Source organism: Neurospora hispaniola, assembly GCF_033458365.1.
Source record: "Neurospora hispaniola strain FGSC 10403 chromosome Unknown B0T23scaffold_4, whole genome shotgun sequence".
Lineage (NCBI taxonomy): Eukaryota > Fungi > Ascomycota > Sordariomycetes > Sordariales > Sordariaceae > Neurospora > Neurospora hispaniola.
The window spans coordinates 2,135,496-2,162,856 of NW_026944409.1; the positions used below are offsets into that span (position 1 = coordinate 2,135,496).

The 27,361-nt window shown below is 50.5% G+C and overlaps 10 protein-coding genes across 10 annotated transcripts; 6 read left to right on the forward strand and 4 right to left on the reverse strand.

The window, feature by feature from the left end:
* Window positions 1-1,874: 1,874 nt before the first annotated feature.
* B0T23DRAFT_395844 (uncharacterized protein) lies at window positions 1,875-2,360 on the forward strand (the record flags this gene model as incomplete). Its single annotated transcript, XM_062838216.1, has 1 exon — window positions 1,875-2,360. The coding sequence occupies one exon, from the start codon at window positions 1,875-1,877 to the stop codon at window positions 2,358-2,360; it is 486 nt and encodes a 161-aa protein (XP_062692948.1).
* Window positions 2,361-3,791: 1,431 nt separating this feature from the next.
* Window positions 3,792-5,974, forward strand: B0T23DRAFT_317781 (uncharacterized protein; the record flags this gene model as incomplete). The annotated part of the gene is made up of 5 exons (XM_062835022.1): window positions 3,792-4,238; window positions 4,298-4,399; window positions 4,497-4,536; window positions 4,813-4,865; window positions 5,255-5,974. The coding sequence occupies 5 exons, from the start codon at window positions 3,792-3,794 to the stop codon at window positions 5,972-5,974; spliced, it is 1,362 nt and encodes a 453-aa protein (XP_062692949.1).
* A 1,392-nt stretch (window positions 5,975-7,366) lies between these two features.
* On the reverse strand, window positions 7,367-8,068 carry B0T23DRAFT_428760 (uncharacterized protein; the record flags this gene model as incomplete). The annotated part of the gene is made up of 2 exons (XM_062840156.1): window positions 7,367-7,665; window positions 8,062-8,068. The coding sequence occupies 2 exons, from the start codon at window positions 8,066-8,068 to the stop codon at window positions 7,367-7,369; spliced, it is 306 nt and encodes a 101-aa protein (XP_062692950.1).
* A 1,093-nt stretch (window positions 8,069-9,161) lies between these two features.
* On the forward strand, window positions 9,162-10,564 carry B0T23DRAFT_404554 (glycoside hydrolase; the record flags this gene model as incomplete). The annotated part of the gene is made up of 3 exons (XM_062838917.1): window positions 9,162-9,756; window positions 9,914-10,060; window positions 10,221-10,564. 3 exons carry the CDS (start codon window positions 9,162-9,164, stop codon window positions 10,562-10,564), a joined length of 1,086 nt encoding a protein of 361 aa, XP_062692951.1.
* Window positions 10,565-11,436: 872 nt separating this feature from the next.
* On the forward strand, window positions 11,437-12,507 carry B0T23DRAFT_442127 (uncharacterized protein; the record flags this gene model as incomplete). The annotated part of the gene is made up of 1 exon (XM_062840807.1): window positions 11,437-12,507. The coding sequence occupies one exon, from the start codon at window positions 11,437-11,439 to the stop codon at window positions 12,505-12,507; it is 1,071 nt and encodes a 356-aa protein (XP_062692952.1).
* A 2,087-nt stretch (window positions 12,508-14,594) lies between these two features.
* On the forward strand, window positions 14,595-15,092 carry B0T23DRAFT_143304 (uncharacterized protein). The gene has a single exon (XM_062832395.1). It carries the CDS (start codon window positions 14,698-14,700, stop codon window positions 15,034-15,036), a length of 339 nt encoding a protein of 112 aa, XP_062692953.1. The 5' UTR covers window positions 14,595-14,697; the 3' UTR covers window positions 15,037-15,092.
* Window positions 15,093-16,690: 1,598 nt separating this feature from the next.
* B0T23DRAFT_143316 (UDP-Glycosyltransferase/glycogen phosphorylase) lies at window positions 16,691-18,580 on the forward strand. Its single transcript, XM_062832396.1, has 3 exons — window positions 16,691-17,356; window positions 17,413-17,969; window positions 18,032-18,580. The coding sequence occupies exons 1-3, from the start codon at window positions 16,928-16,930 to the stop codon at window positions 18,432-18,434; spliced, it is 1,389 nt and encodes a 462-aa protein (XP_062692954.1). The 5' UTR covers window positions 16,691-16,927; the 3' UTR covers window positions 18,435-18,580.
* A 1,203-nt stretch (window positions 18,581-19,783) lies between these two features.
* On the reverse strand, window positions 19,784-21,974 carry B0T23DRAFT_395850 (uncharacterized protein; the record flags this gene model as incomplete). Its single annotated transcript, XM_062838217.1, has 6 exons — window positions 19,784-19,957; window positions 20,142-20,230; window positions 20,329-20,535; window positions 20,624-20,672; window positions 20,849-21,067; window positions 21,357-21,974. The coding sequence occupies 6 exons, from the start codon at window positions 21,972-21,974 to the stop codon at window positions 19,784-19,786; spliced, it is 1,356 nt and encodes a 451-aa protein (XP_062692955.1).
* A 668-nt stretch (window positions 21,975-22,642) lies between these two features.
* Window positions 22,643-24,051, reverse strand: B0T23DRAFT_379819 (uncharacterized protein). Its single transcript, XM_062837171.1, has one exon. The coding sequence runs from the start codon at window positions 23,774-23,776 to the stop codon at window positions 22,715-22,717; it is 1,062 nt and encodes a 353-aa protein (XP_062692956.1). The 5' UTR covers window positions 23,777-24,051; the 3' UTR covers window positions 22,643-22,714.
* Window positions 24,052-24,303: 252 nt separating this feature from the next.
* Window positions 24,304-25,789, reverse strand: B0T23DRAFT_358088 (uncharacterized protein; the record flags this gene model as incomplete). The annotated part of the gene is made up of 3 exons (XM_062836199.1): window positions 24,304-25,036; window positions 25,104-25,551; window positions 25,616-25,789. 3 exons carry the CDS (start codon window positions 25,787-25,789, stop codon window positions 24,672-24,674), a joined length of 987 nt encoding a protein of 328 aa, XP_062692957.1. The 3' UTR covers window positions 24,304-24,671.
* Between the last annotated feature and the right edge of the window lie 1,572 nt (window positions 25,790-27,361).

Here is a 27,361-nt window from a genome sequence, read left to right on the forward strand (position 1 = left end):
CGATGGTGGGGTGTGGTAGTGTGGAAATAGGGGAAAAATGACGGGCTATACATAATGGCAAAAAGCGAAGATATGATACGGAATAGCGAAATTGTTCAAGCAGGATTCGCTGCTGGGATAATTGGAAGGCTGGTTGGAAGAAGCACTTATCTACATAGCGGAATGGGAGAGGAAAAGCGTTGTCAAATTTGGAATTCTGACTTTGTGATACACTTCCTTTTCTTTGCACGACTTTACTTTGATAATAAACTTGTTCACTCGTTCCTCTATATCGTGATTGCTCGCTCATCCAGACAGGGTATGTCTGTCTCTCTTTCATCAACCTCTCCCTCGATTATTTCACCACGTTGCTGACACCAATTCAAGCTGCTCGTCGCTCGTCTACCATCTCTTGCTCAACCATCTGTTTCCTCTCTTGCCTTACCTAGACGGACCATACGAACGGCACAACAAACTACGCGAGCTGTGGTAACTAGGCCCAAACCCAAACCCAGACTCGAATCCTCTGCCCGGATGTTTCACGAACATAGTAACTGCTATAGTACCCACTACCTGGACTCCTCGGGGGCCTGATCTTTGGAACCCTTCAGTCTTTTAATTGTCACCTTCAAGTGGCTGTGGGGTTCCCTGCCACCTCCGGGTTATTCTTCAAAACTGAGTCCTTGATTACCACCATAGACGCGAGGGCGTCAAGCGGGGCGGGGCTTTTGGGGGGGGGGGGGGGGGGGGGGGGGGGGTTGTTTCTTCCATGCCCGTTTTGCTGGGGGGTTTTTTTTTTTCGTTTTTTCCTTTTTTTTTCCTTTTTTTTTTAATGGAAAGGTCGTGTCCGGTTGTGTGCCCTTTTTGTAGGGCTCGGATAAGGTAGGTACAGGTATGTAGTGAGCGTGGTGTAGATAGGTAAGGTGAGATACTGCTTAGGCTGTTGTCGGTTGCGTTGGGGTCTCTTTTTGACTTGTTTGAACTTGCAAAAGAATGGTTGGCTTGAGAATATACCTCTCTGGTGCGTTGATTGGGTTGGAATGGATGTCGAGCATGATTAGGTCGGACTGGTTGAGTGTGGCTTGGATGTGTAAACGGTGTTTGGCGTGCATCGTACCTCGGCAGCGCGTTTACGGGTGTATTGGGAATAAAGGGGTGTTGAGGGCGGTGATGGACTCACACACAGATGGCGGACGGCGTCACGAGCGTTGGCGCTGTTGCTCAGGTACATTTGTCCAACGTTCACAGGAATGGAGTATAGGAAGAAGATGAAGGGTGAGATGATTTGACGCCATGGTCCTGGTGAACGATTATCCGCTTCGGTGTTGTTCAATCTGTCACTGATGGTTTGCTAAGTAGTTTTTGATCTGAACCTGCTGCCACTAGACTTGGTTGTATGAACGCTGAACCTACGAATTTTCGAGTTGTGCATACCAGGTCTTCGGTTCCGCCGCTGACAAACGGGAGAGGACGGGAAGGTTCCCTATCCAAGATCCAACGGCCAGTCCTTTGTTGGCTTGACAAAGACCCTCTGCGAGCCCTGTTCAGCGGCACGGAAATCGGACGGCGCTGGTGGTACAACGGCCTTTAACGGATGGCGGTAAAAGCGCTCGAATGGCTCATTGTGGGTTGAATGTGCAGAAGCAGTCGGCACTGGCTCGTGAAATCTTATATCTGTCTCTGACCCCTCGGCTCATCTTCCCGAGGAGATCGATACACGTTCGGGATTTCCATTACGCGGTAACTCATCATAGCCAGCTAAGCCCTTAGAGCCTCTCAGTGGAGATTTATTGCGCTCAGAGGTGTTTAGTATGCCTTCGCACAGCAAAAGACAACGCTTCTCACTCGCCATACCACGCCGTACATGTACACAACCGCACAGCCCGCTAGTAACCATGGAGAACCCGATTGACAGCCAGGATGTCTCGCAGAAGGACCTGTTTCCTGTAAGCGAGGAAACATTAGTGTCCCTCCTCGTTGATCCGGAGACCCGTCGTTTTCACAGTTGGCTTTTCGATATTCTGATGGATTTTTTCTTCGAAGAGAACGAAATCCAAGGCGATCCTCGCGAAGAACTCTTGGAGACGCTGGTCAGCCGTTGCCACGATGCCAACGGTATGAGCCAAGAAACTCGCGAGTTTCGCAAGAATGTCTTGAAAATCTTGATACAGGAAGGGCTATGCAAACCACATGCTACCCTTTCAGGTCGAGGTGCAGACATGGAAAATTCAATACCCAGCTCCGAGGTGCTGCAGGAGCTCAAGGACGAGTTAGACGACAAGCGACGCGAAGAAAGGCTGAAGAGGAAAAGGGAGGAAGACGAAAGTCAAAAGTTATTTTGGCTCAAACTTGGAACTCGGAGACCTTTAAGACCACAGTGAAGTGCGCGTTTCACATTTATGTTCATCTTCGTGTATAGCTTCATCCAATGTACAAACAGCTGACTAGGATTTAGGCGGACATTTAATGGTATCTCTCTACCATTGCTTCAAGAAATTGTACTACGGAAGATGCAAGCGTTGCTCAAGGCAGTGAAGGGAACGGGTCTACATCTCTTTCCGATAGAAGGGTACCTGGGATAGGCGGTGGATCGAAGCGGACTAGGTAGATAGACTGAGGGAACTGGAAGACTAAGGGAACTGAAAAGACATGATACGAGCTTAGGGGGGTAATACCATCGTTTTTTGGTTTGAGATGATGAGATAGTACAACCTGAAACGATATTAATTCTTTTCCTCCAGCGGTGGCCACTCGTCCGTCATTTCTTGTCAGAAGGTCGAACCCTTACAATGCCCACCGTTGCCAACGGAACCAACAGTTTTGGCGCTATCACTTTTACGATTACTACCGCCAACACCACCATCACTGCCTTGATCTTGGAAGTCGCACGTCTGCCTTTGTGAAATCTTGGTGGCCGACGTCGGATGTTTTCTGGTGACATGGTTGATCTCTGTGTTGCTTTCATCTTTGCACATCTCGTCGAGTTTTCTTGTGAGGAGAGTTCGGTGGTTACTAGACTACGAGGATGGGAGGTAAACTGATGAGTATATTTACAAAGGTATATGTAGCAACAATGACGCTTCCTTAATGAGCGATTGCTCGTCAGCCAAATTCTACGATGACGATGGATCTGGTCCAAGTAAAAGCCCCAGGGAGCTGATCGAAGCATGACTAAAACGTCAGCCACTGACCCGGCATCTAAGTGCATCATATGAAAGACATAAGTCCTGTCTGACCCAACAGATTACTGCTACAACTGCGGCTCGTTTGTTCTTTGACTCGGAGCGAAGTGTCGTAGCCGCTTCACGGGCAGCAGGCGGCACCAACACACGTCTCGAAATCAACAAGGGATACTGACACAAAGAGCACCATGGGAATCTTGATCGTGCACAAGGATGATACCCTACCTATTCTGATGATTCATCCTAATCGGGCGTATCATCACAGATAAGGGCGGTTACACACTTCCAGGTTGCTGAAGCCCTTCTTATCCCCTTACGAATTTCAGGTGTATATAGATCACCTTCCTTCGACCTCGTATTCACGGAGCACAGCATGTGAAATGCATCTTTCTCCGTATAATCAACGAGAATCAGTCATTACCCAGGACACCACCTCCGAGCTCTTTCACATCTTGAGCGAGAGAGCACAAACTCCTTGTACTTGTATATCGAGAATACGAAGATCCATCTCACTGCTTTTAGCGACGTAACCAAGCAACAATGCCACTAAAACCTCAAGAAGTTGCCAGCGCGCCCTTCAAGTTAGCTTGGAAAGCTAAAGCTGTCCAGGAAGACACCATAATAACTGCCATGGAAGCCCGGAAGCCATTTGAGGCGCAAATCGAGCCGGCCCAGACTGTCTGTCAGCCATCATCGGGCTTGGATGCCGAACCGAACCCAGAGAGTTGTGTGGAATCCCGTTATTCGTTAGGAGCACAAACGCTGGATAATCGTCTTGAAGCTGCTAATGAAGCGGTATCGTCCATCGATAAAAGCCTCCCTGGACTCCTCAGACTGTTTTTCCACGGAAAGAAAACAAAACTCACGCGGGAGGCCAGAGCAGCAAATGAGCCGGTTGCCCCGACACCGATGGCCATCGAAGAAGAGTTGGCAAAAAAACAGAAGGAAGACGAGTTGGCAAAACAGATGGTAGACCTGCACAAGCTCGTGTTGGCATATGGGGCAAATTTAAAGAAGCATAATTCGGAATTGGGCAAAGGGTATTATAAGGATGAAGCTAGGGAAATAGGTGAAGAAGTAGGTGAGAAGAAGGCATAAAGATGGTTGATGCTTGTCGTGTCACGGACACAAATCAGACGTTTGACTCCCACGTGTTTGCTAGAAAGGAAATTTTACAGGAAGGAATGAGATATGTTCGCTTCGGTGACGGGCTTGAAGCGCAGAGAAAGAAGACCTGGGTTCCATAGAAGACTGAGCCCAATGCGGGTCTTGTTGTTCTGAAGAAGAAAAATACCTATCATATGATCACGGCTATGGTAGTAGTACGAATGTGAGGCAGAAAGCGTTGTGATCCAAGGCTTGCCAGATGCGGAAAGTGTGGATGTCAAGCGGCAAGTCTTTGAGGGCCGGGGACCTGGCACCTGCAGGCCACACCGTACGAATTCGGCATAATGTAAACAATCGAACAGCACTCAAAACATCACATCCTTACATGACTTATTGTTGAAATATGTAAGTTACTGGAAACGGGAGGCATGATGGGCTCGGTTGGGACTCAGACAAGGGCGATGCAAAAAGGGAAACAAGCACCAACACTGCTGTTGGATCGACCCTTTGGGTGTAAAAACCGCTTCACGATAAGCATGGAAAGATTCAAGTGTCGATTTCGCAATGTTGCTGCCACAGTATAACCTGCCGGTCGAGGTACGTTGTTAAGTCCAATGCAACATGCAGGATCCAACTAAACAAACAGCGATATGCAGGATCCAACAAGCAGCAGCATCCTCCTTTGACATACCCCGCCGACAAACAATGGAACGAACAAAGCGCAGGTCTGCCAACCTTATCAGTTGGGAATCGTGAACGAGCCTCGACTTGTCGGCTAGCGAAGGAAACAAGGAGACAATTGATGGTATACATAGTGTAGGGGTTCCCCGTCCACCGTCTCTTCCACACTTCTCAACACGCAACACGCCGCTGAGGATCTTGGACTTCAAGATACACATGTCCACAGAACGGTAGAAAGAAATACCCAAAATTGCCATAAAAACATCGATTCTTGCTGCGATCATATCTACGCTACATTGCGATAGTCGATTATCCTCGAGATGTTCTCTCTCTTTTCCCACCTTCGGAAGCTCTTCAGGGCAAAACCCTCAGCCAAAGAAGAAGCGACCGACGTAGTCGAGACCAAATCCATCGAGACGACCCAAACGGACGCTTCCTATTCAAAAGAGGTTGAGCATCATCAGCCCATGCCAGCACCAACATGGGCTCTCCCTCTCTGCGGTCCTCTATTCAACAAATTTTCACTCAAAAACGATACGCAAAACAAGACGAGCTACAACAACCTCAAGTCCACATCAACTCTCTGCGCGCCTTGCATCCCCGAGAAGGACGATCTCGTCATCATCGATCCACCTACCACAGAAGACGCTCCAGAGGCAGATTCCCGGCCTGTCAAGGAGCCCCTATGCGACTTTGAGATCCAGAACGAACCAGGAAGGAGAAAGTTCGTGATGTACTTGACGGAAGACATCGACGAGACTATTAACGCCGAGGGAATGATGCTTATCGCGAGCCTTTTGGGGACTCTGAGGAACGGCGTGGTGGGGAATGCCCCCATCAATTATTCGACCCGGCGCTCGGCGAACTTGATCAAGATTAGAGCCGCGAGGTGGGCGGATGAAGTGGGTAAGGAAGCGGACAAGTTGCTCAAGAAGGAGGCTGTCAAGGTAGCGAGGATTCGGAGAAAAGCACAGGAGGACAAGGAGGTAAATGGTGAGGAGGCGGATAGTAACGATGTCAAATAGAAGGAAGGGGTTGTTCGAAAACGATATCCGTGAGAGGGTGCTCAAAGGTATTTGGAATGATGGAGGTTGAGGATGGATGTTTGGCATGGGAGGTTAGGTTGTTTTGGGTTTTGCATCTCCAGGAGGCAATTTCTATCTATGCGCGGAACAAATTCCGAGTAGGGCGTGGAAATCGGCGCAGTCATTATTTTAGTTTCTTATGCTATTCCCAGCTGCATACATACGTGACAACTACAGCTTCTGGTCAGATTCACTTTCAGTTATTCTTTGTTCATCCTTTTGTAGAAGATTGCTGGCGGACTTCTCCAGAACGCTCACATGCTGAGACAAGATCCTGCAAGTCGTCATCGGCTCTCGCGAGAGCGCTTTTTAGTGCTGTAGTTATTTTGTCTAGCTCTGCAAATATCTTGTTGTAAGTATTGAGCACCTCATCAACTTCTTTCTCTTGGTATGCTTCGAGGGCTTTCGCTTCTGCAGCGTCTCTTGTACGTTCGAGGTCTCTCAATCTCGCTCAGGTAAGCAGTTTGGTGGCTGGGTCGGCCGGCATTTTGAGCTGTGGGCTATGAGCCTTCAAGTAGTCTGTGCCAGTGATGCAAGTGCAGGAATACGATATGTATTGGTGGTTGGTTTGTGTGTGAAGTGTTGATTGTAGGCCAGGCGTAGACTGAAATGAGAAGAAAGCTACCGAATTTATGTTCGCTTTCTGTATCATAGAGCATATTTTCTAAGTGATTCCTTCTAGCAGTACCTATGATCATGGTCCATTGAACCCATCCCTCGAATGAAGCAGTTGAATAAGGTATGAAACCAACCAATTCATACCCACAGAAATCGCAGCATCTTAGCAATAAGCAAGGTTTCCATTGCTATCTCCGAAAACGTAACGTGATTTGACATTTTGGGAGAATCCAATGGGTCAGTTCGGCACTTTCATCTATCGACAACAACACAGGCAAAGACCGCACCATTCCAGACGGCCACCACGGTGAAGGAAAATAATAATACCACAAAGAAGATAAAAGAGCATAATTCTTGAATCCTACTCTCTCAGCCATATTATTCTTTATTTTGGTGTACCATCTGTTCACGAGTGTCCCGGTTGTGTCCATGCTGACCATGCCAACGTGGAGCCCGCACACAACACAATTATGGGAAAGAATCATCAAAGTTCTTAATGTATCACTCCTGAATACTTCCTGTTACTTTTATTCTTTCTGTGTGTCTGCATAAACTTCATGGCTTCCCCTCTTGCCAACTCCAGCACTTTTTGATTCCCTCCTTCCGTTGATGCACATTTTCGCGGTTTTCCGATCCTCGCAACATGCAACTGGGCTTTCCCACACGAACCCCAACTCCTCATCCTGAACCTCTTCAAACCCTTCTAGCTTACATCTAAGAAGCCCTCGAAATCTCTGCCTCAAGGTCCTCCTTTGCCTTCGGAATATCAACAGTCCCGCCATACTCAACAGCATCCGCCAAGCGCTTCACTGCACGGTAGATCGACGATATGAGGCTGTCTCGAGAACTTTTGCCTGATGTCTTCCACAGTAACGACTCGCCCATCCTGCCAGCCTTGGCGACCTCGGGGTCGGAGTCGCGGGCGTACTCGCGGATGTCACTCTCGTATTGCTTGGTGATTTCGGACATGGTGAAAGTCGTGTTCGAAAGTGTGAGGATGTAAGTGGGGTGGACTGTTTAGCTGAATGTCAATGGTAATTGCGATCAGGTCGAGTGCTGATTCTGCGTTGATGACGCTTTGAGTGTCACACTGGCTATCGAGAGCCTTTATGTACAAGAATTCTGTTCGTGCTTTGCTCGTTCAAGCTCTTCGTAGCCCAACTTGCACCAAAACCGATGCATCACTCAAGTAACTGGAAATATTAACCGTTTGTCGAACAGTCTACAAGCAAACCGTGACTCCATTGGGACGAGCGACATCTGGAAAACAATCCAAGGGTATCACACCATCAGATGCTTTTACTAAAATTCAAACGTACCCCTTGGACAGCGAAAGATCGTGGCATGGTGGAGATCTCGAAAACCACATTAATTACGAAATTCCAGCGAAATTGGTCTGTGCAACATACAGAACATCGATATAGGTCTGCCTCCTATGCACTCGAGGTGCGTCAATTATCCATGGCTGAACTGCATGAGCACGAATGAGGCGGGTCCGACAGCTCTTCGGTCGTGGCAAATTGTTACTCCGTTGTTTGACCGGGCGTTTTCTCGTCAGATCGGCAGGTTATGCCGCAACGACTCGCCCAACGGCCCGTCGGTTCCCTTCAGCGCCAACGAGATGACAATGCCGTTCATTCAACAACGAACAACGAAATCTACTCATGACCATCTCTAACGCCGTACGTTCGTCTCAGATCCGTTCAGAAGTTATGGACTATTCTCATAGCACTGAGTTCGAAGTTCCCAGAAGGGAAGCTGACGAGAATATTTTGAGTGATTATTGTGACCAAACATGGGAAGAATCAAATCACACCAAGACACGAATATTATACACGTTTTGGGATTTCGACCTCGGCCTATCCACTTCTCTAGCTAGGGCTGGAAAGGATAGACGTCAAGCACCTGATCTGGATACGTACTGAGAGAGGGAACGGTTTTTCTACGACATATTTCACGACTGGAACAGGATGATTTGTACCAATGACGTTCTTGGATAAATTGGATGGGGAGACAGAAGGAGAACTTATTCAAAAGCTGACGGATATCGAAGAGAAACGTTGGTCGGGTAGGGGACCAAGATCACGTCCGGGTGGAGAAGTGATAAAGATCAGTTTGCTAGCTAGGGAAACCCCCCCAGCAGTGTTGCCCATATCTGGAGTTAGCTGTTACACAAGAGATTGACGGATTTAGTGCCCATGTAGGTAGCTTCGACAACAAGAAAAGGAGCAAAGTGGAGAGCAGAGACGTGTTCACGAGCACACTCGAAATCAGGGCCGGATCCATGAGGATACAAACATTGGGGAGAGACAAAGGCTTTCTTGCCCCCAAGTCCCAACCAAAGCAAAGAAGTACAAGTGCCAACATACCGAAACAAGCTCCTTTGTTCCCGCCACAGGAACAATCCTTCTTCAACACTCAAGGACGCGACGCAGTCCACTCAGCGGTTACTCGAACATCCACCATCGTCAATTTCTCGCGTATGCACTTTGCATCCAAACTAGCAGTCATGATCCGTCGAAAACTTAGCAGTTTACTGCTATCCACCTTTTTTCTCTCACTCTTTCCACAAGTAGCAACCGCCCAACAAATCGACACCGGCATACCTGAAGTCCATCCCCGTTTCCGCACCCAAGAATGCACCGAATCAGGCGGCTGCAAAACGCAGCAGACGTATCTCGTCTCCGACGCCCGGCACCGACCCTTCCACAACACCGAAGGCGAAATCGTCGAATGCTCCGCCGCCAACAAGGTGCTCTGTCCCGACGAGGCCAGCTGCGCCAAGAACTGCATTCTTGAGGGCGTAGAGTACGGCAGCTTAGGCGTGCTGGCGAGCGACACGGCCGTGACGCTACGCAACTATCTTTTTGATGGGAGGAAGCACAGGAGTATCAGTCCGCGCGTGTACCTACTTGCAGAGGATGGCGAGAACTACGAGCCGATCAATTTGTTAAATCAGGAAATCAGCTTTCAGGTGGACGTGTCAAACATTGGTTGCGGTATGAACGGCGCGCTGTACCTGTCCGAGATGGATTTTGCCGGGGGGAGGAGTAAACTCAACCCGGCTGGGGCGAAGTATGCGACTGGGTACTGCGATGCGCCATGTCCCAAGAGCGACTTTGTTAATGGCGTGGTAAGCGAGAAGCATCCCATATTTTATCCAAACAATCCGTTTTCGTCCCTTATAACTCTCCATTTCTGCAGCCCAGGTAAACCTGGATTCCTCCGGCGCTTGCTGCAATGAAATGGACATCTGGGAAGCCAACTCGCGCGCCACGACCATGACTTCGCATCCTTGCAATCAAACAGGCCCTTTCCTTTGCAACGGTGATCAGAGCGACGAGTCAGAGAAGAGTGGAAGCGGTATGTGTGCCAGAAAAGGTTGCGGAATCAATCCGTTCAGGCTTGGTTGGTGCCCCAGAGTTCTACGGCAAGGGCCAGGAACACAAGGTTGACACCTCCCGGCCGTTTACAGTCGTCACCCGCTTCTTTACAGATGACAACTCGACGACTGGCGCCCTCACCGAGATTAGGAGGGTCTACATTTAGGATGTAAAAACGATTCCAGTCACCTACAGCTCGAATATTAAAGCTCCCATCCATGCCAACATTTCGCCCAGCGGTGGCAAGTTTGAAGGCGCGTTGACGGAGGGGTACTGCAGTGCTCGGGATTTCGACCACCATGCGCGGTTGAGTGGCTTGAAGACAATGGGCGAGGCACTGGGTCGTGGTATGGTCATGGTCTTGAGTATCTGGAACTCCGAAAGACACTCAATGGCGTGGCTGAACGCCGGAAAAAACGGGTCATGCCAGGACGGTGAAGGGAAGCCGGAGAGGATTGTCAAGAAGACGCCGAACGTCACAGTAACTTTTTCTAACATCAGGTGGGGCGATATTGATTCGACTGCATAAAGGGATGTACTGTTTGCAGGTAGGCTGGAAAAGCGAGGGGATAACCAGCGGTGCGGCCCCTCTGATATTCACCCTTCGATGGTGTTGTAATATTGCATGGCTCTTCCTATTCCAAGTGCCGACCTGGAGTAACCAGCTACAAGTAGCCAACAAACCCTGAATGCTGGTAAGTGAACTCGTGCTCGTGGAGAGCGGTGTGTCTCCAACCTTGTCGTATCTCTGGCCTTTTCATCCTTACTCTACCCATTCACTTGGGCACAGCCTTTCCATCCGAGGCATTGAGTTTTTCCTCCTGCAAGCCTCAAAGAAGCCTGCAGAAGCTGGTATCTTCACGTGCGGTATAAAATCCCTCCTCACAAGTAAGGCACCTCCTTGCTTTTTCCTCCTAACCACCAACAAAACCGTCCCCCAACTTTTTGTCAGCACAAGAACTCCTATGTTGACAGGCTCAGGACCACATATTCCACTCCATATCCATCAAGAATAGCACAAAACAGCGACTCTATCGACCCTAGCTTAAATAGCAACGGCACTGCTTCATATTGAGTGAGTCCCGAAGTGACGACCACCAGCAGGGCGCTGCCCGGTTGGCAACCTCCGCCCTCACCACCACTCAACCACCCTCGGTCCTAGCTCGATTCACAACGTCGCCGAGCCGAAACCCTGACAAGAACCTCAACCACAACCCTGATCACAACATTGCTCACCCGTTACCAGGCCTCGGCCGCGGCTCTGACCATAGCCTCAACCTTCTTCTAGCAAAACCGGCTCTGTACAAGGCTGTTCGAGGGTGACATTGCTACACAGAAACCTTTTTCTGCATCGAGATTCCACCAAACTCCCACGTATCAATATCTCGTCAAATATTCACCATGTCAGCCCCCGTGTCGGTTGTTTGCCGCAAGCGATTCTCCTTGGGCAATGAGGACGCTTCTTCCAACGAGAGCTCGAAAAAACGTGCAAGGTCGAGTTCCCGCACTCGGAAAGCCGACCAGAACCAGTTTAACGATGTGGATCCGTTTAAGATGAACAATATCAAGCAGCTTATCAACGACGTTGCCGAGAAGATCGAGAAAAGCCGTCATGCCAGTAGCAGCCATACCTCCGAGGCTGCCATGAGTGTCGGCTCCCCATCCTCTCACACTTCCACCAAATCCACCACCTCCGGCCAGGTCGACTTTGGCTTCGGCGTCGACACCAGTGGTGATGCCTTCACTTTCGATCAAAGGCCCGTCTACAAAGAGTTGGCTGAGTTGCTCACCACTTCGCCGAGAGCTCGTAGCGCTTCTCCGTCTCCAGAACCCCTTCAGAAGAAACGTAGTAAAACCCAGAAGCGCGCCGATGCCTTGCGCCGGCAAAAAGCCAGACAGCAGGCTGAGAAGCAAGCCAGCCAGGCCGAGGCAATCAACCAGGCCGTGGCAGCCCCAGCAGCCGAGAAACGCAGCAGGACCCAGAAGCGAGCCAATACCAAGCGCCGACAGAAGATTAGAGAGCAAAGTGAGAGGCAAGCCAAGCAAGCTGAGGCAGCCAAAGAAGCCGAAAAGCTCAGACAGGCCAAGAAGCTCCAGAAAAAGCTCAACGCCATCCAGAACAACAGCATTCCGCCGGCGCCGCCGTCGTCACCGATGTTGATGCAGTTGGACGCACAGATGGACGAGGATGTTGAAGCCTGGAGTGCCCGCCTCCAGAATGAGCTTATCGAGGCCAAGAATGAAATGTTGTCGATGAAAAGGACCAATGACTTCCTCACGGCCCAGGTCCAACATTTGCAGGCGAAGGCGGACAGTCTCACGGAAGCCAATCAGGCTGCGCTGAGGGAGATGCAGGCTGTTCGTACCGCTACCGCACGATTCCTTGACAGCGGTCCGGAAATCACCATTGAAGACATGGAGCGTCGAATTTTGAACGACATCACGGCCGAGGTGCCATCGTCGCCGCTCTGAAAGGGATTGGAGATCGCCGATGAAATTTTTTGACCGATCCGCAGAGCTATAATATTCTGATTTGGGTCTGGATGGCCTTCCACTCAGAACAAACGCAACAATGGTATCAAGTTTTTCGTGGAGTCTGGCAGCAGAGGATTGATTTTGGCTCCCACGGCTTTCAGAGCGATGGCATAGCGATGACAGACAGGCGTTGGTGTGCACCGGGCATGGTTTTTGGCGTCAATCTGCATATGGATTGTGGTTTCTCGTCTACTTCATCATTTCTTTCTTTTCTCCTTCTTTTCTTGCTATGACCGATAGCTGGCGCTGGATGCGAACTTCTTCTCACTCCTTTTGGTGGTGGGGAAATCGACATTATTTGGGGGTCTACTGTTTGCCAAATATTATCTGCGCCAGGAGAACGAATCGTCAGCTCTCTGTTATCACTGCGGCGGAACTGAGCGTACTGCCCTCATTCTGGCATGGACTAGATGGGCGCAAGTACAGGATTGAGCTTTTCGGTGCATGTTCGTCCGGGGCGGGCAGTTGGGAATCCGAAAGACGGGGAAAGCAAAATGGGAGATACACATACAGGAACAGAGATTAGTTGCTTTACTTCCACCGTTCTGATGATTCAGTAGTAGTTGGATACTCATCCATGAGCTTGTAAGTTGTGATTTCGAAGGCCGGCCTGGATGCTCAATCTGAACCAGAAGATCGCAAACAAATATAACGCTTCAGAACTGTGATTGAGTACTGCCATACTTAGGTACCTTTACCTTGACTGTAGAAAGACTCTTGTAACTGTGTGGTGGTGATATCTAGTGATCTTGAGGGGCAGATGCCTTGGCTTTACAGGACGTTACAGTTACTTGTGATAACTCCCATCTGCACCTTCCGCCCCTTGCTGTTGTGAAAAGTCGGGTTTTCCTCCTGGACAAGCAGTGGAAGGAGGGGCTGATGCAGCTTCGAGCTGATACTTGGGAGAAGGAAGGAGGAGCGGAGAAAGTCGGAGATGACGAAATACCTCTAGGTATTGTACTGTAGGTATACGGGCATCGGCCATACATGCGATGCTGGAAAAGTGGAAACCTGATGGAGTCTACAAGAAATGGGGATGGTGAGAAAGTTTGGTTAGACACTCGCTTACAGAACCGCTGGTCTCTCAATGAGCCCCTCGAGAATCACCTGAATGGTTTGAAGACCTAAATGTATTTACTACTTAGCCCTCTTCCCTGAGTAACACTTGATGTGCTTCCTCAAAATGTGACGATCTGGAGTATCATGACAACGGTTCGAATTTCTTGTGCCCCGCTTTTTGTAGGATTCGAGATTGCCGAGGCGTGGCCGCGTGGGAAGGTGCAGTGCGCAGCGGGACGGAAGTTGACAGATGGTGTGCTCGGGGGAGCCTCAATTCCACACAGGCTGACTCCTGTCTCCTTAGGTATGCTGTCCTACATGTGGTACTCTTAGATCCCAAAATCTCGTTGCGAGTAGTAAACCCCGTCAATATTATCAAAGAAGAACATCGGCCCTGCAAGATCTCGTTTGGGGGTGATGTGCGACAAATGCGGAAGTTTGTTTGTCTTGGCACACAGCACCCCTGAATTGTGGATCACCGCTGCTCTGAGGACCCCGCATCTCCCCCAAACTCCCCGCCGGTCAACGCTTTCCGGGCCCTGATTTGCCTGAGGAAATGACAGACTGAAGAGTGCACTCAACCTCAACTCCGATGTGTGCTTCAAAGTCGCGCTCAATCCTTCAATAATCAAATCCCATGCGCTATTCAAGGGTGGGAATACCCTTATGTCATCTGAAGCCATGATCACACACTTCTCTCTCTACGTTGGGGCCCTTCACGAATCCTTGAGGAGTCGTTTACTGCCTTGGAATCCAGTCTGTCGACATGTGGAAGCTCATGACGCGCAGCCAGCTTTGCAGATGACTCTATGCATGGTCCCTGAAGATATATCTTCCCAATTCTCGACACACTTCCCTTGAAGGCGGCGCTTTGGACCAAGAGCCCTTCAACTCCAGTGTGTTCTTCCATTCAATTGCCCAAATGCATCAGGTTGGCTATTCGATTCATTCACTCTCTGAATATCTCGGTGCTATCTGCGACGGTATCGTCACCACAACACAATGTGCGCCAAGGTCGGGAAATAATGCCACCTTAAGAGGTGACGAGGGCCTATTTCACAAGGAAAAATGGACGTCATGTCGTGGGGAGCGAAGTCTACCACTACAGTGGCTCAGTGGTACCCTCTATCATCGTATGGAGATTCCGCTTCGAGCGAAGGGGTAGTCGCTGTGGACGGCATCCGCAATGATCGCATCAAGATGTCGAGGTGTCGTGGCGCCATATCGCGCGAACCTCGGTTTATGTTGATTTTTTGGAATTTTAGGCGGGGCAAGTCGCCGCGGCAGCTGCGGTTGCTTTTGTTGGACGAGGAAGTAGGCGACGCGTCGGCAGCAACACAGGCTATCGGTATTAAGACACCCACGTCGTTTCGACATTCCGTTACACGGCTGACACAGAGACTGTAAGCTTCAGGCTTCGAATGGATGCTGTGGACGTAATGTTCGACGAACCGGGCGAGTGGACGGTTTACATATGGAGGACCGTCAGCTGGGAGAAGATTGGTGATGGACTTCCAATCACAACCACATTGGAGACGGGAAAGACGGGAGTTGGGCTAGCACCGCGAGTGTCGGCCAGCAGTGACTGCGCTCAACATGGCACTGCGCCAGATGAGGGCAACCAAGGCGGAGCTGGGCCATTTTACTAGGCTGGCCATTGCAGGGCAGGACTGACTTTTCTCTGATGACCTCCTTTTTCTTGTTCATTTAAAGATTAAGTTGTACATGTTGCACAACCGAGCGCACAGCGGTAGCTTGGTAGCCTGAGCTGTTGCCTGTTCCAGAAAGTCTCAATTGCCTCGTCGGCTGCCGACGCTTTGCTGCGGGCGTGGCAACAGAGAGGGAGGGAAGGCGCTGTGTCGCAACCTTCACCATTTAGCCTCTTCATTGGGTGGTTTCCGCTCGGTTTGCCCAAGGCAGAGATACCGTTTACAATACCGTACTGTGAAAGGCAACGTACGAACTAACAGTCACGACGTACTGACTGCAATGTTCGTGTTACACCTGACTCAAACTCGCACAACGGATGCTTCCCCGTCCTTCTGGTGTATGCGGTGCTCTGAGCTCTGATTCAGAGTTAAGCTGCACTTCATGCTCATGACGACAGGCCTGCCATCAACATTGTTATGGCGGGTAAGTACCGCTCATGCCCGGGGTGCCCTTATTGGCCTTGAGGTTGCTCTCACCATGAACTTGGCGGATAACTTCCATAGACCTGAAGCGGGCTACTCACATCCGATACCCTACCATCTTGTTCTCAATGTTACACACGCAACTCCGTCTACACATGGGCGCCTTCCGTTGGGGACCTGTATGGTGGAACTCTCATATCGGGCCACGGCAATTAGAAGCCTGCACACGGCCAGCACGACCCGAGCTAACATGATCCCACGCGCTGGCAACCCACGCTTGTGGTTGCAGCTTGTTTGGGACACCCATCTTCAGAGAAGTTGTTCCTGCAAGTGCTTGGACTTTGCGCTGCAAGCAACAAACCGCTTTCGAGCGACAGAAACTGAAAGTACCGTGAACCTGCTACGTCTGGGTACATTAAGCCTCACTGTCCCTCAGCTTTCATGGAGCTTTCTTGCTTTCGCACGACTGTATCTGACGTACTCATCGGCCAAGATGGCCTACCTACCACCTCCCGTCTAGACTAGGTAGACTAGTCCTCAAGCTGCCTCGTCAGATCCCTCATCCCGCTTGCTGTCGATTGTGCCCGTTGTAGGGTTGAACGGGCTGTTTGTATCCCCCTGCACAGGCTTTTCCGTCCTTCTGGCCGAAATCCACCTTGGGTCTGTATGCAGTCAAGATACAAAGTGCGCATTTCGTCATCCCATCAGGAAAGCGGCCAGCTAGCCCGAGCTCCCACCGCTACACTTTCGAATGAAACGCTTGAAGCACTGGCGCGTGACAGATTTCAAATGAGGCTCATTGTTAGAGATGATAGGGGGATTTTGACTGATCCCGTTCCTGGTATTGAAGTTGTGGGGTGAAGGAAGGCACTTCGCAGTTTCGCACTTGGGACGACAGGTAAAGTTTCTTATATCGTACCTTCCAGTTTCCCTCTTAAAGCCCACACCCTGAACAAAACCCTTCTCCCCCTCCTCCTCTCCTCCTCCATCCTCCTCTTTCACATCTTCCTTTCCTCACCAGCACCATAGAGACCTCACAGCTTTCTTCGTCATTTTGACTAGGTTGCGAGACTCGACTTCTCTTCTTTTTTGAGCTGACTTGACTTTTCAAGTTGTTCGTTCCTTTTTTCCCTCTCGACGGTCCTTTTTCTCTCTCGACGGTCACCATGACCATCTCGACCGACGCTCCTTACGGACCCTGCGGGGTGTCCAACGGTGTTCTGACGACGACCAAGATGCGCGTCTTTTTGGTTCAGACTGCGCAAGGTCTCACTCCCTCCTCAGGAGGCTACAAGGCCAACGTCAATCTCCTTCGCCAGTTGCGCCTGTTTGGCCATGATGCCGCTCAGATCTGCTACGGATTTGAAGACGAGGTCGAAAAGTACGCCGAGCTGGCCAGAGCCAAAGGTGTCGAACCTAACGTGACCCACCATTCGGGTCTGCCAGTCATCGACTCCAAGGGAAACCAACACGAACTTGATGTCAAGACATTCATGGACGAGCATGGCATTCACAATATCGTCATTTCTCGCGTCCCTTTCAATGAAGCTTACCCCACTAGGGAATTCTGGCGGGACACCCAAGATTACCTTGAGGTACCTTTTTCCAATCCTCCAAACATCAAGATCGAGGGCTAACATTCGTTTTCTAGGACCGCTCCATTACTCAGCGCATGCGGACCTTGATCGACATCTTCTCCAAACATATCACTGCGTACCGTCCTACTCATGTCGTCTTCAACGATCCCGTCACGATGAAAGTCACGGCTGACCACGCCCTGAGGCCCACGTTCAAGAGAATCAATGTCATCCACACTGCCGAGCAGCTGCCTTTCGGCCCGTACTGCAACGGCATTTTGGGTCATTGCTCGTCCCCTAAGGTCGAGGACCAACTGCTTAGAGAGCTTGAAGGAATTTGGGTGGTCTCGAAGGCCATCGGAGACTACGCTTGGCAGCACGGCAGACTCAAGACGACGTTCCTTGTTCACAGCCCCCTCACCTACCTCGATGCTCGCACTGGGGGCATGCCCGTTCAGCGGTACAACATCGACAAGTTCGAGGTCGGCATGGTTAATCCCTGCCCTCACAAAGGCCTTTCCATCCTTGTTGAGCTCGCCAAAAGACTGCCGCAGATTCAGTTTGTCACTTGGAGCAGCTGGGGCTCCCGAAGCAAGCACCTTGATCAACTTAAGGAACTCCCCAACATGAAGTAAGTCCATATTCCCTTGTCCTCGAGCACAACCCAACGCTTACTTTCCACTACGAATCAAGGGTCATGCCCACCACCAGCAACACGGATGAAATTTGGGACCGCATCAAGGTCTTGCTTGCACCTTCTGTCTGGCTCGAGGCGTGGGGAGTTGTCGTGACTGAGGCCCAGCTTCGCGGCATCCCCGTCATCGCTTCCAATGCCGGCGGTCTCAAGGAAGCCAAGATTGACTTGCCTTACTGTCTCCCTGTTAACGTTGTCACTGGCGCCAAGCACGAAAATGGTGACTATATTGTCCCGGAGCAGAACATCGACCTTTGGGAGGAGGCCGTTCTTCGGCTGATGACCTGCCAGCAGAACTATGACAGGGTTGCGCGAGCAACTGCCCAAGGCTCTGTCAAGTGGCTCAACAGTCTCGACCCCCGTGCCCACGAGAAGTGGTTCCTTGGGATGATGACTGCTTGAGCTAAGCATATTTCCTCCGAGCATCACTGCATATCACACCATGTTTGGCGTTATTCTCTGGATTTTTGCTTTTATTGGTGGGAAACGGCATCTTTGTTTACCATCACCGGATTGATAGCGTATGCCAGATCGGACATCTACGGAGCAATACCAATACAAGTCATTCTTACTATCTCTTCATGTTCCTGACGGTTGTAAACTCACGTTCTTGGCACTTATTACCTCTTTCTCACAGGTTATGACGCGGACTGGCAGTTGGAATGCGCTTCCTTGACACAAGAGCCTTGGAAACATGAGGCTGGGTAGTGTAGATGTCCAAACCCTGCATGGTGTGGTGGTTCTGGCTCCAATGTATACTAGACAGTTGCTTCGAGCGACTATATCAGCAAGGCCTGATATCCGTTTCTTGCGCTTTGGCAATTTTCCGCCGAGTTTCCAAGTGAAAACCAGTGCTTTCTCATGTGTAGGTGTTTCATTATGCCTGATTGACCGGACAGGTACATTATCCCGAATATCGAGGCATCTCCGTGGGGGCAAGTCTCACAGCTGCGTCGAAGCCAAGGCTGTTCCCTCAGTAGGATCTGTTCTTTCCACTACCATGGCAATCCATCCATACGCGGCCGCTTAAGATCGCGGGATCTTGCCAGCCGTTGTGTCCCTTCCATACTTTGGTCGAATCTTCCATGTTGTGTTCCAGAGATGACAAGTAGAATGACAAGTACGCGGCGGACGCAAGCAACCTGACGCGTGTGCTACTGCACTTTTAGTATGTCAGATCTGAAAAAGTGTGCTCCTGCTCTAGAAGCATATGTCGCCGGTCCAGTCATGCCGTCCCATGGAAACGTCATTTCACTACATGAGGAAGGCGCAACCAAAGGTAGCAGGAACAAAGCGAACTGGAAGCAGCGGGTGTGTTTGGATCCAGGGCTCTCGTTTACCACGGCCACCAATTGTGATGATTTTTCTATCGAGATTGCAATTCTAGCTAGCTAGGTAACCCATTCCCAGTCTTTGTCCGGCGTTCTTTTACATGCTACAGTATGGGACAACCTTTTTCCAAATTCTCTGTCCAGAAGAGTGGAGGACAAACGGCTCCAGGGGCAACTGGAACAAGAACAACTTCTCTCTGACACGCTCAGCATCTGTACAAACCAATGGCAAGAGGATGGAAGCTGACCAAACGGCAACTGCATAATAAAAATACCTGTAGGTTGATTGATCCATTCATTTCAGCTTCCGTCCTATCATTCCATGTGCCGTTTATACCCGTTACCCCTATTTCATCATAATATCGTACATTATCCAAACGGTAAAATCTAGCGTTCGCCGTCATGGCTTTTATTGTTCCATCACTGCTCCTCCTCCTCATTCTTACGGTGATGGTGTTTGTTTTTGAAATGGGTCGCTCCAGCAATTCCTTGCTTGAGCTTCTGCTCCTTCTTCCTCAACTCCGCCGCATCCTCCTCCGCCAACTCCTTGTCAATGAGAGCGCCCTTGCAGGGCTTGTTACCATGGAGTTCTGCCTGTGGGAGCAGGACATGATGTCAGTCAGTCATCCCTTTCTTTCTGAGACTCGAAAATTGGACTGAAGATTTCATGTGGACAAACGCGAGGAAGAGGAAGAGAAGAAAAATGATAGGAAAAAAAAAAAAAAAAAAAAAAAAAAAAAACCGAGTCACGGAGTGGAGTATGGGTGGTCAAACTAACAGCACGTGTGGGATCCTTCTTCATAGCCTCTTCCCTCAACTTTTGAGTCTCTTCCACGAGATGTTCGTTGAGCGCGGCGGCTTGTTCCCCTGTCATGGTGTCATGGAAGTCAGTATGGCATTACACAAGGTACAGCACACGTCTGTTTGTTTGGTAAGTGCTGAGAGAGAGGGACAGAGAGACATACGAGGGCGGTAGGCCTTTATGTTCTTTCCGCTGTGCTGAACGAGGTTATCGACCTCGTCAGTAGGAACGTTACGCTGATCGCCATCCTCATAGATGTTGGGGAAGCCAACTTTGGAGTGTCCGGCGTAAGACATGATGATGGTGATAGATGGATGGAAGACTTGGGAGGGGGTGTGATGTGTCTGTGCGTTTGTCCTTGATAGGTGGTCTGGACTTGTCGGTCAGCGGCGGTTGTTTGTATGATTCGGTGGTCGTGGCTCGAGATTGTTTCGTCAGAAGTCTGGTTCTAGACTTACTCTGGGGAATGTTTGTTTGAGAGAGTGTGCTTTGTTCAATCTCTTCTTTCTATTGCAGCTTTCTTTCATTGGGGTTATCACTTATATCACTGTCGAGGAGTCGAGGGGATGGGTTCCACTCTAAACGTCATCCACTCGGACGCGAATCACCGGAGCATTGGGACGGACCATCGTTGAACGACCCTGCAATGACAGCGCAAAGCGTCATAGGTACCCAATAGATACCCTGTCGAATGTACCTTTCGGCCTCAATAACTTCTCAGTTGGTGAAATGGAAAGGTATGGTCGTCGGTCGACGCTGCTCCGATGATGAGTGTCCATTGGGTGGTGATGGGGAGGTGGGAAGGGGGACCAATGTCGAGACCTAATCCCCGTTGTGACGACGACTGTAAAAGTATTATTGCAGACGACGACACTGTTATCGTCAGGTGCCAAACTTGAAGCCTGAATCAGTGTTTTTGCTTCGAGTTGTATTGCTAGGTATCATAAGGGATAGATCGATGAGGTCTCAAACAACATGGCTAACAAATGCCTTCAATTATCCAGTCGCTAGTAGACTGATTCTATACGACACCACATTTCGAACCGTTCCTCCAAGTCACACACACGCAAAATAACTTCCCATCCACAACTTATGTCAAAGCCGATGAGCGCGTCTGTCCTCGTTCTTCCCCATTCCCAGTCGACCAGCCAGTCTTTCCAATCCTACCTTGATATCCTCATCTTGACTCACCTTTCCATCTTTACCCTCATCGTCCTCCCCATCTCCATCCTCATTCAACTTACCCAACACCCCTACCAAATCTCCCAGATCATCCACCTCACCATCATCATCCTGTTTTACCTTTCCTTTTCCCCCTTTTAGCACGTACTTCCCGGCCTTCTTGAGAAATACCCCTCTCAAGTCCTCCACCACCCCAAGTACCCTCCTCAACTCTCTTCTCGTCTCTTTTTCTTCGGCAGTCATGTCTAGAACATGCCATCCTTCTTCCTCTCCTTCTTGTCCTTCTTCTTGTTCTCTGTGAATTCCAGAGTAGAAATCCGAGCGGCGTAAATAAGCATCAAAAGACCGATTCACCTCCTCATCCAACAAAACATTGGCATCGCGGATGAAGCATCGGGTTGCAGAGTTGAGTCGGGCAAGGGAGGTGCGGAGGAGTTTGTGGGTTTCGGATGCATCAAAGGCGATTTCAAGTGAGGAACGTTTGGAATCGGACACTCGGACGGTCAGTTTGAGGAAGCGAAAGTCGCGCTTGAGAGAGAGGGATGTTTGGAGGAGGGAGTGGGTGATGGAGGGGAGGGTTGGGCTAGTGGTGGTAGAAGGGCTGGAGGCAGCCGAGGAGGATGGCATTGTTGCGGAAGCGGTGATGGTAGTAGTGATAGTTGGGTTGTAAGTTCAGCTGTGTGCGTCTCTTGATCGAGGTGAGTAAGACTTGGAACTATGCGTTTGACTTGGTGGGCTTTTACTTGAAGACCTACGCACTGGAATCTCGTGGTTTTTATGTATTTTGACAATCGTGTTTAAATCCCAGAGAGTGTTTCGAGCTGTTCACAGATTTTTATAACAGAGCGGAAGAACAAGCCCATTGTCCGGGTGAGTTGTGTGCTGCCCCGGTTTCAAATGCCTTTGTGAGCCTTGTCTGCCCTGCGCTGCGGCTGGATACCGCGGGTAACTTGTCCGTTGGTATCCATTGTGCTTTTCGTTGAGGCATTGGATCTTGATAACAAAGAACGGGGTTGCTCAGATATGATGATGTTCGGACTTCGGAATTGGTGCCGCGAGACGGTGAGGACGAGAGCTTGTCCTTCTTTCAGGCTTATTGTTCTTGTCTGAGTGGACAGGGCGATGGTACCATGGATGTTTGAAGATGGTTCGCTGAACAGGAATGTTCAGCATGAATACGTTTCTACATCATCAGTATCTGTGTCGGTGATGTTGGTCACCACGCCGATAATCGTAGCAACGAAACTAACCTTCAATGCGGATCAGAGCTCGGTCACAGGCCACACTGATCTCCAAGGGTTGTAAGAGGGTATCATTGACAAAATACAACATGAGAGGTTTCAGATATTCCTGAAGAATAACCCCTCCTACTTCTGACGCACATTCTTCGGTTTCCGCTTCTTGAACACCACAGCCGGAACCGCGTCCGCAGCCGCAGCCGCAACATCAGACTCGCCCGTAGCAAGCGGAGGGGCAACTTCATCAGCAATCCCCGACAGAGCCTCGTTGGGCTCGCTCTTGATAGCCGGGATCTTGGAAATGGCGTTGTCCTCCTCTGCATCGGCATTCTCTTCCTTCTTCACACCCCCTTCTACACCGTCCTCCTCTTGCTTAACACTCACCTCCCCGTCCTGTTCATCCCCGTCTTCCCTCTTGACATCCTGCTCCTCCTCCGTCTTGACGGTTCCCTTCTCCTCCTTCTTGAGTGGAATCCCCCCACTCAACAACTCTTCCAACTCCTTATCCTCCTCCATCTTCGCCACCTTGCTTCCCACCCCCCACTTCTTCGGTCTCTTAAACAATCCTTTGATAGCCTCCTCCTGTTCCTTTTCCTCTTCCGTCCGTTCCCTCTCCCTCTTCACACCTACCGCTCTCCCCTCTGCTCCCACAGGAATCACACCTGCGCCACCTGCACCGGCATTCTGACCCGCCGCTGCACCATCTGCATCCTCATTGACAACCCTAACATTAGTAACCTCCCAGTCCCCCGCCAACGCCATACTCCCCCTCAGCTCCGTCGGGATATTCACGCCCAACTCAGCCAACTGCTCCAATTGCCTTTGTCTGTCCGCTTCGCTTAATCCAACAGCAGCAGCATTAGCACCCGTCGGTCCTGCTCCTCCTGCTCCACCACCAGGTTTATGTCCTCCTTTTGGTCCAGCGCCACCACTCCCGCTCCCACTGGCCCTTGGTGTTGTTGAGCCAGAGCCAGTAACGACCCCATTCAACCGCTCAACTTCCCTTCTCGCTCGCTCTTTTTCTCGTTCTTGTTGGTCTGCGGACCGGTGTAGATCGCGCAGGGAGCGCTTGATGGCGCCCTGGTGCTTGGCGGTCGACTCATGGTTTCTGCGCTCCAGAGGGGTGTCGCGGACGAAGACGGAGCAGTGTTTGCACCAGTATTTGGGCGTAGATTTCCAGTATTCTGCCATGGTTGCAAGATGGCGCAAGTATACTGCGGCTTGCTTGATAGTCGGGTCTGGAGACTCGAACGCAATGTTGGATGGGTGCTTGGAGTGACAGATGGGCGTGCGAGGAAGGGGGCAGCTGCCACAGATAGCTTCTAATCGTGAGCTTGTCGTAGATTGGATGGTGTCTTTTGTTGATTATTAAGCCCCTCGTTGGAAGCAGCAATAGCGCCGTCGGCTTTGGAAATGCCGGCGATTTTGTGGTCGCAAAAAAGTAAAATGGGAAGTGGACGTTTACGCGACAGCGAGGGTTGCAGGGCGACCTCGAGCAGCCGTGACGTTTAGTCCACTGAAAACCGGGTGGGTCCTGCAACGCTAGGCTGCCTGCCGGTTGCACTTGAACGCTACACTACTTCCCTTTATGTTTGTCCCGCAATTGGTTCAGAGGGCTTCAAGGCCTAGCGTACGGTACCTCGGTATCTACAGAAGTGGTCCCCATACAAGAAACCGAACATAAACAGCATCAATAACAATTCAGCATGTCGGCCACAGCCCATTAACAATTTCTCCATTCAGGAACTGCCCAGAAATCAACTTTGAAGGTATATTAAAAACTTTTGAATGCAAAACAAGAGCATACCGAAAGTGGAATGTCCTGATCGAGATGCGTTCAGTTACGACCACTCGGGAATGTCAATCAACACCACGCAATCGAGAAACCCATGTGCATCACCAACTTCGTAGTCACCAACTTCACTCGGCATCAAGAGGTGGAGAAAGAAAGGACAAAGTTAGCCCCAAAACCTGTTAAATGTGCTCGCTCTGGCGTGACTCCCTAATTTATGTACATCACCGACTTCTAATCATGTATTCATCCCCTCCTCCCTAACACATTATCTCACTCCGCCACGACATGTGCTCAGATGAACCGCATGCCACCGAAAACGCCCAGGGCAATGCCTATGTATCCGTTGATACTGGATAGCCAGCGGCGGCCGGCATCGTTGGTGATCACGACGCTGGGCTTGGGCGGCACGACAATGACCCCGGGAGGAACCTCGGTATTCTGGGCTGGCGGCGATCCGGAAGCAGGAGTAGTCGTCAAAAAGATGTTGGGAACTGAATTAGGGGGCGTAAGCTGCGACTGGGGGTTTCCAGGTGTCTTAGGGGCAGGAGGTGTCACTTGGATCTGACCATCGGCATACTCAGAAACAGGTACCAGGTCCGTCAGTGGCGTGGGGAACTCAAATTCGGAACAGAGGGTCGGATGTCCCTGAATCTGACCTTCATTGGTAACGTCAGTTTCAACACAACACTTACAAAAGGTAGGAAGGGAGAGACAACGGCATACCATCTCCGATCTGGCCAACAGAGCATAGCGGAACAGCTGCCGTAGTAACCACGGCCTTCCCCTCACCATCACTCTGTGGGATAACCACTGTCGTGGGTAGGATTGTGGTCCCGACAACGACGCCGTTGATCGCAGCGTCCTGATGGCTGTCACCACAAGGGATTACCAAGATCTCTGCAGGACTGCACTGCTCAGCCCACCAGCGGTCGTAAAGGTTTTGGAAGTCACCGGAGCGGCATTGATAGAAGACGGTGGACCCGCCCAACGCCAAAGAGCCGTTGTTGCACACCGAGAAGCCAGCCGTGTAGATTGCACCAGCCTGAGGGGGACCGTCAAACTGGAACTGGAAATTCGAGGCAATGTATCCGGTTCGACCATGGGCGTCGGTCAACACACCATCCACAAGCTGGGAAACGAGAGTGCCTTCGCCATGGCACTGGCGGAGCTGCTGTTGTACGGTGGTATTGTCAGCATCCATCTTGGTCACCCGAGTCTAGACACTCAGGCCATACCTCGCTTCTTTTGGTTGGGTTGCCGAGTTCCAAGATGTCCAGCTCGAACCTGTCGTTGAAATTCAGGCCACATCCCGTGGGGGCCTTGGCTTCGGGGGCGATCTTGGCCGTGACACCCTGGGCAGCGGCCGAAGCCACGCAGGCAAGGAGAGTCAGGATCTGATATTGCTTCATCTTGTCGTGATGGAGCACTTGCTGAGAGTTGTTTTCACTGGATGATGGTGGGGGGTATCCAGAAAACAGAAGGCGAAAATGGAAGCGGCTAAGGAGAGACCGTGATGGTGGCAGCAGTCATGAATGGGAGAGAATGCGGCGGACAGTGTCTGGCAAAAGCTATGTTGGGGATGAGAATATCATAAGCAAAAAGTAAAAAAGCTCCCGAAGCTGATCTTGTAGAAGATCTGGAGGCGGAACCGAGGGGACGGAAGGCCGGATTTAAGTGGAAAACTTGGAGAGCCGAATCGACGTGACTTGGTCTGGCTTCTTCAATTGTTTTCGTGTCTCCTGGGATACGGATGTTGTTGCTTTTGTTCACCCATCTTGTGGTCGGACTGGGCAACCACGGATGTCCGTCATTCGGGTACCTGGGAAGCCGGTCTGCCAGGTATCACCCGTCAGACCTCCACCATTCTTTCCTGGATCAATTCGACGAGTCCTTCCTGCATGGGCTCATATCTTTGACCACACTGTTCGCGGACTACAGTAAGGCACTATGGTGGTGTTACTGGGAGGCACTCAGGACAAAGAGGCGTCGATGAAATGGCACATGCAAGAATGAGTGACACCTTCAAAGAAAACTGCGCTTGTGGTTTCGATTGAGAGACAGAGCTATGGAAAAAGTCATGCTGTTCTGACGTCCTGTTGACCGAGCCTGGACACATCGACACTCAAGATTGTTTGTTGACTCGGCGGATCGTGGAAGGATCTGGGCCAGGACTGTGATCGGTACCTTCCTTGAACAACCCGAGACCCGTTGGACTCGGTGTTGTGATCACTGGGCATGCAACCACTGTTCGGTCCCAGCCGCGTGAGTTGCATATGTCAGAGTGTCACTTGGTCGCGACTGGCTGAACAAACATGTCTCTACCAGTCGTGACTGCTTGGAATCATTTGAAAAAGAACAACGAACTTGTGAAGAGCGTCGCCAGGAACGAAGGAACTGAGTGAACCACAACGACGACAAATTCAGCCGGCCACCATGATGATTGTCCACTGAAGTGTGGCCTCCCGCTCATATGACAGTCGTGACTACCCTTTGGGCAGCTCCCTCACAGAGTACGACATCTGTGGCCCCACCCTGAGAGCCTCAAGTTGGCAGTAGTACCTTCCAAACTATTGAGCAGCAGGGGCGAATCACGACACACCGTCCAGTCTTGCTACTTCATGCGGCCGTACCTGCCTTTTGCTCAACTAGAGGTATGAAAAAAAAAAGCAAAGTGTCCGAGGCGAATACACGGAGCAGGCATCAATGGTCCAGATCAGAGTTTCACACCTGAAGGACGGCACTTGAGGTTGTGTATTGTTACACGCATCATATCGATCTCAGCTTCTGCTAGTCAACACACCCTGCAGCTGTCAACATTCAAAATTCAAAAGTGGTATCATTAGCTCCTGGATCATGGTGGAAACAGGCCCTCCATCTGGTGCTACACAGCATGCCCAACTTCTCCAAAAGGGTTTCAGGACCGAAGATGGATTCTTCTCGGTGTTACCTATCCCCAGCTAGGTATCATAGATATGCACCGG

Bases quoted from the DNA above. Each gene is read 5' to 3' on its own strand.
- B0T23DRAFT_143316 (XM_062832396.1), top strand. From the start codon at position 16,928: ATGACCATCTCGACCGACGCTCCTTACGGACCCTGCGGGGTGTCCAAC. The intron at 17,357-17,412 runs GTACCTTTTTCC...TTCGTTTTCTAG, and splicing joins ACACCCAAGATTACCTTGAG to GACCGCTCCATTACTCAGCG. The intron at 17,970-18,031 runs GTAAGTCCATAT...CTACGAATCAAG, and splicing joins AAGGAACTCCCCAACATGAA to GGTCATGCCCACCACCAGCA.
- B0T23DRAFT_379819 (XM_062837171.1), bottom strand. From the start codon at position 23,776: ATGGCAGAATACTGGAAATCTACGCCCAAATACTGGTGCAAACACTGC.
- B0T23DRAFT_143304 (XM_062832395.1), top strand. From the start codon at position 14,698: ATGGACGTCATGTCGTGGGGAGCGAAGTCTACCACTACAGTGGCTCAG.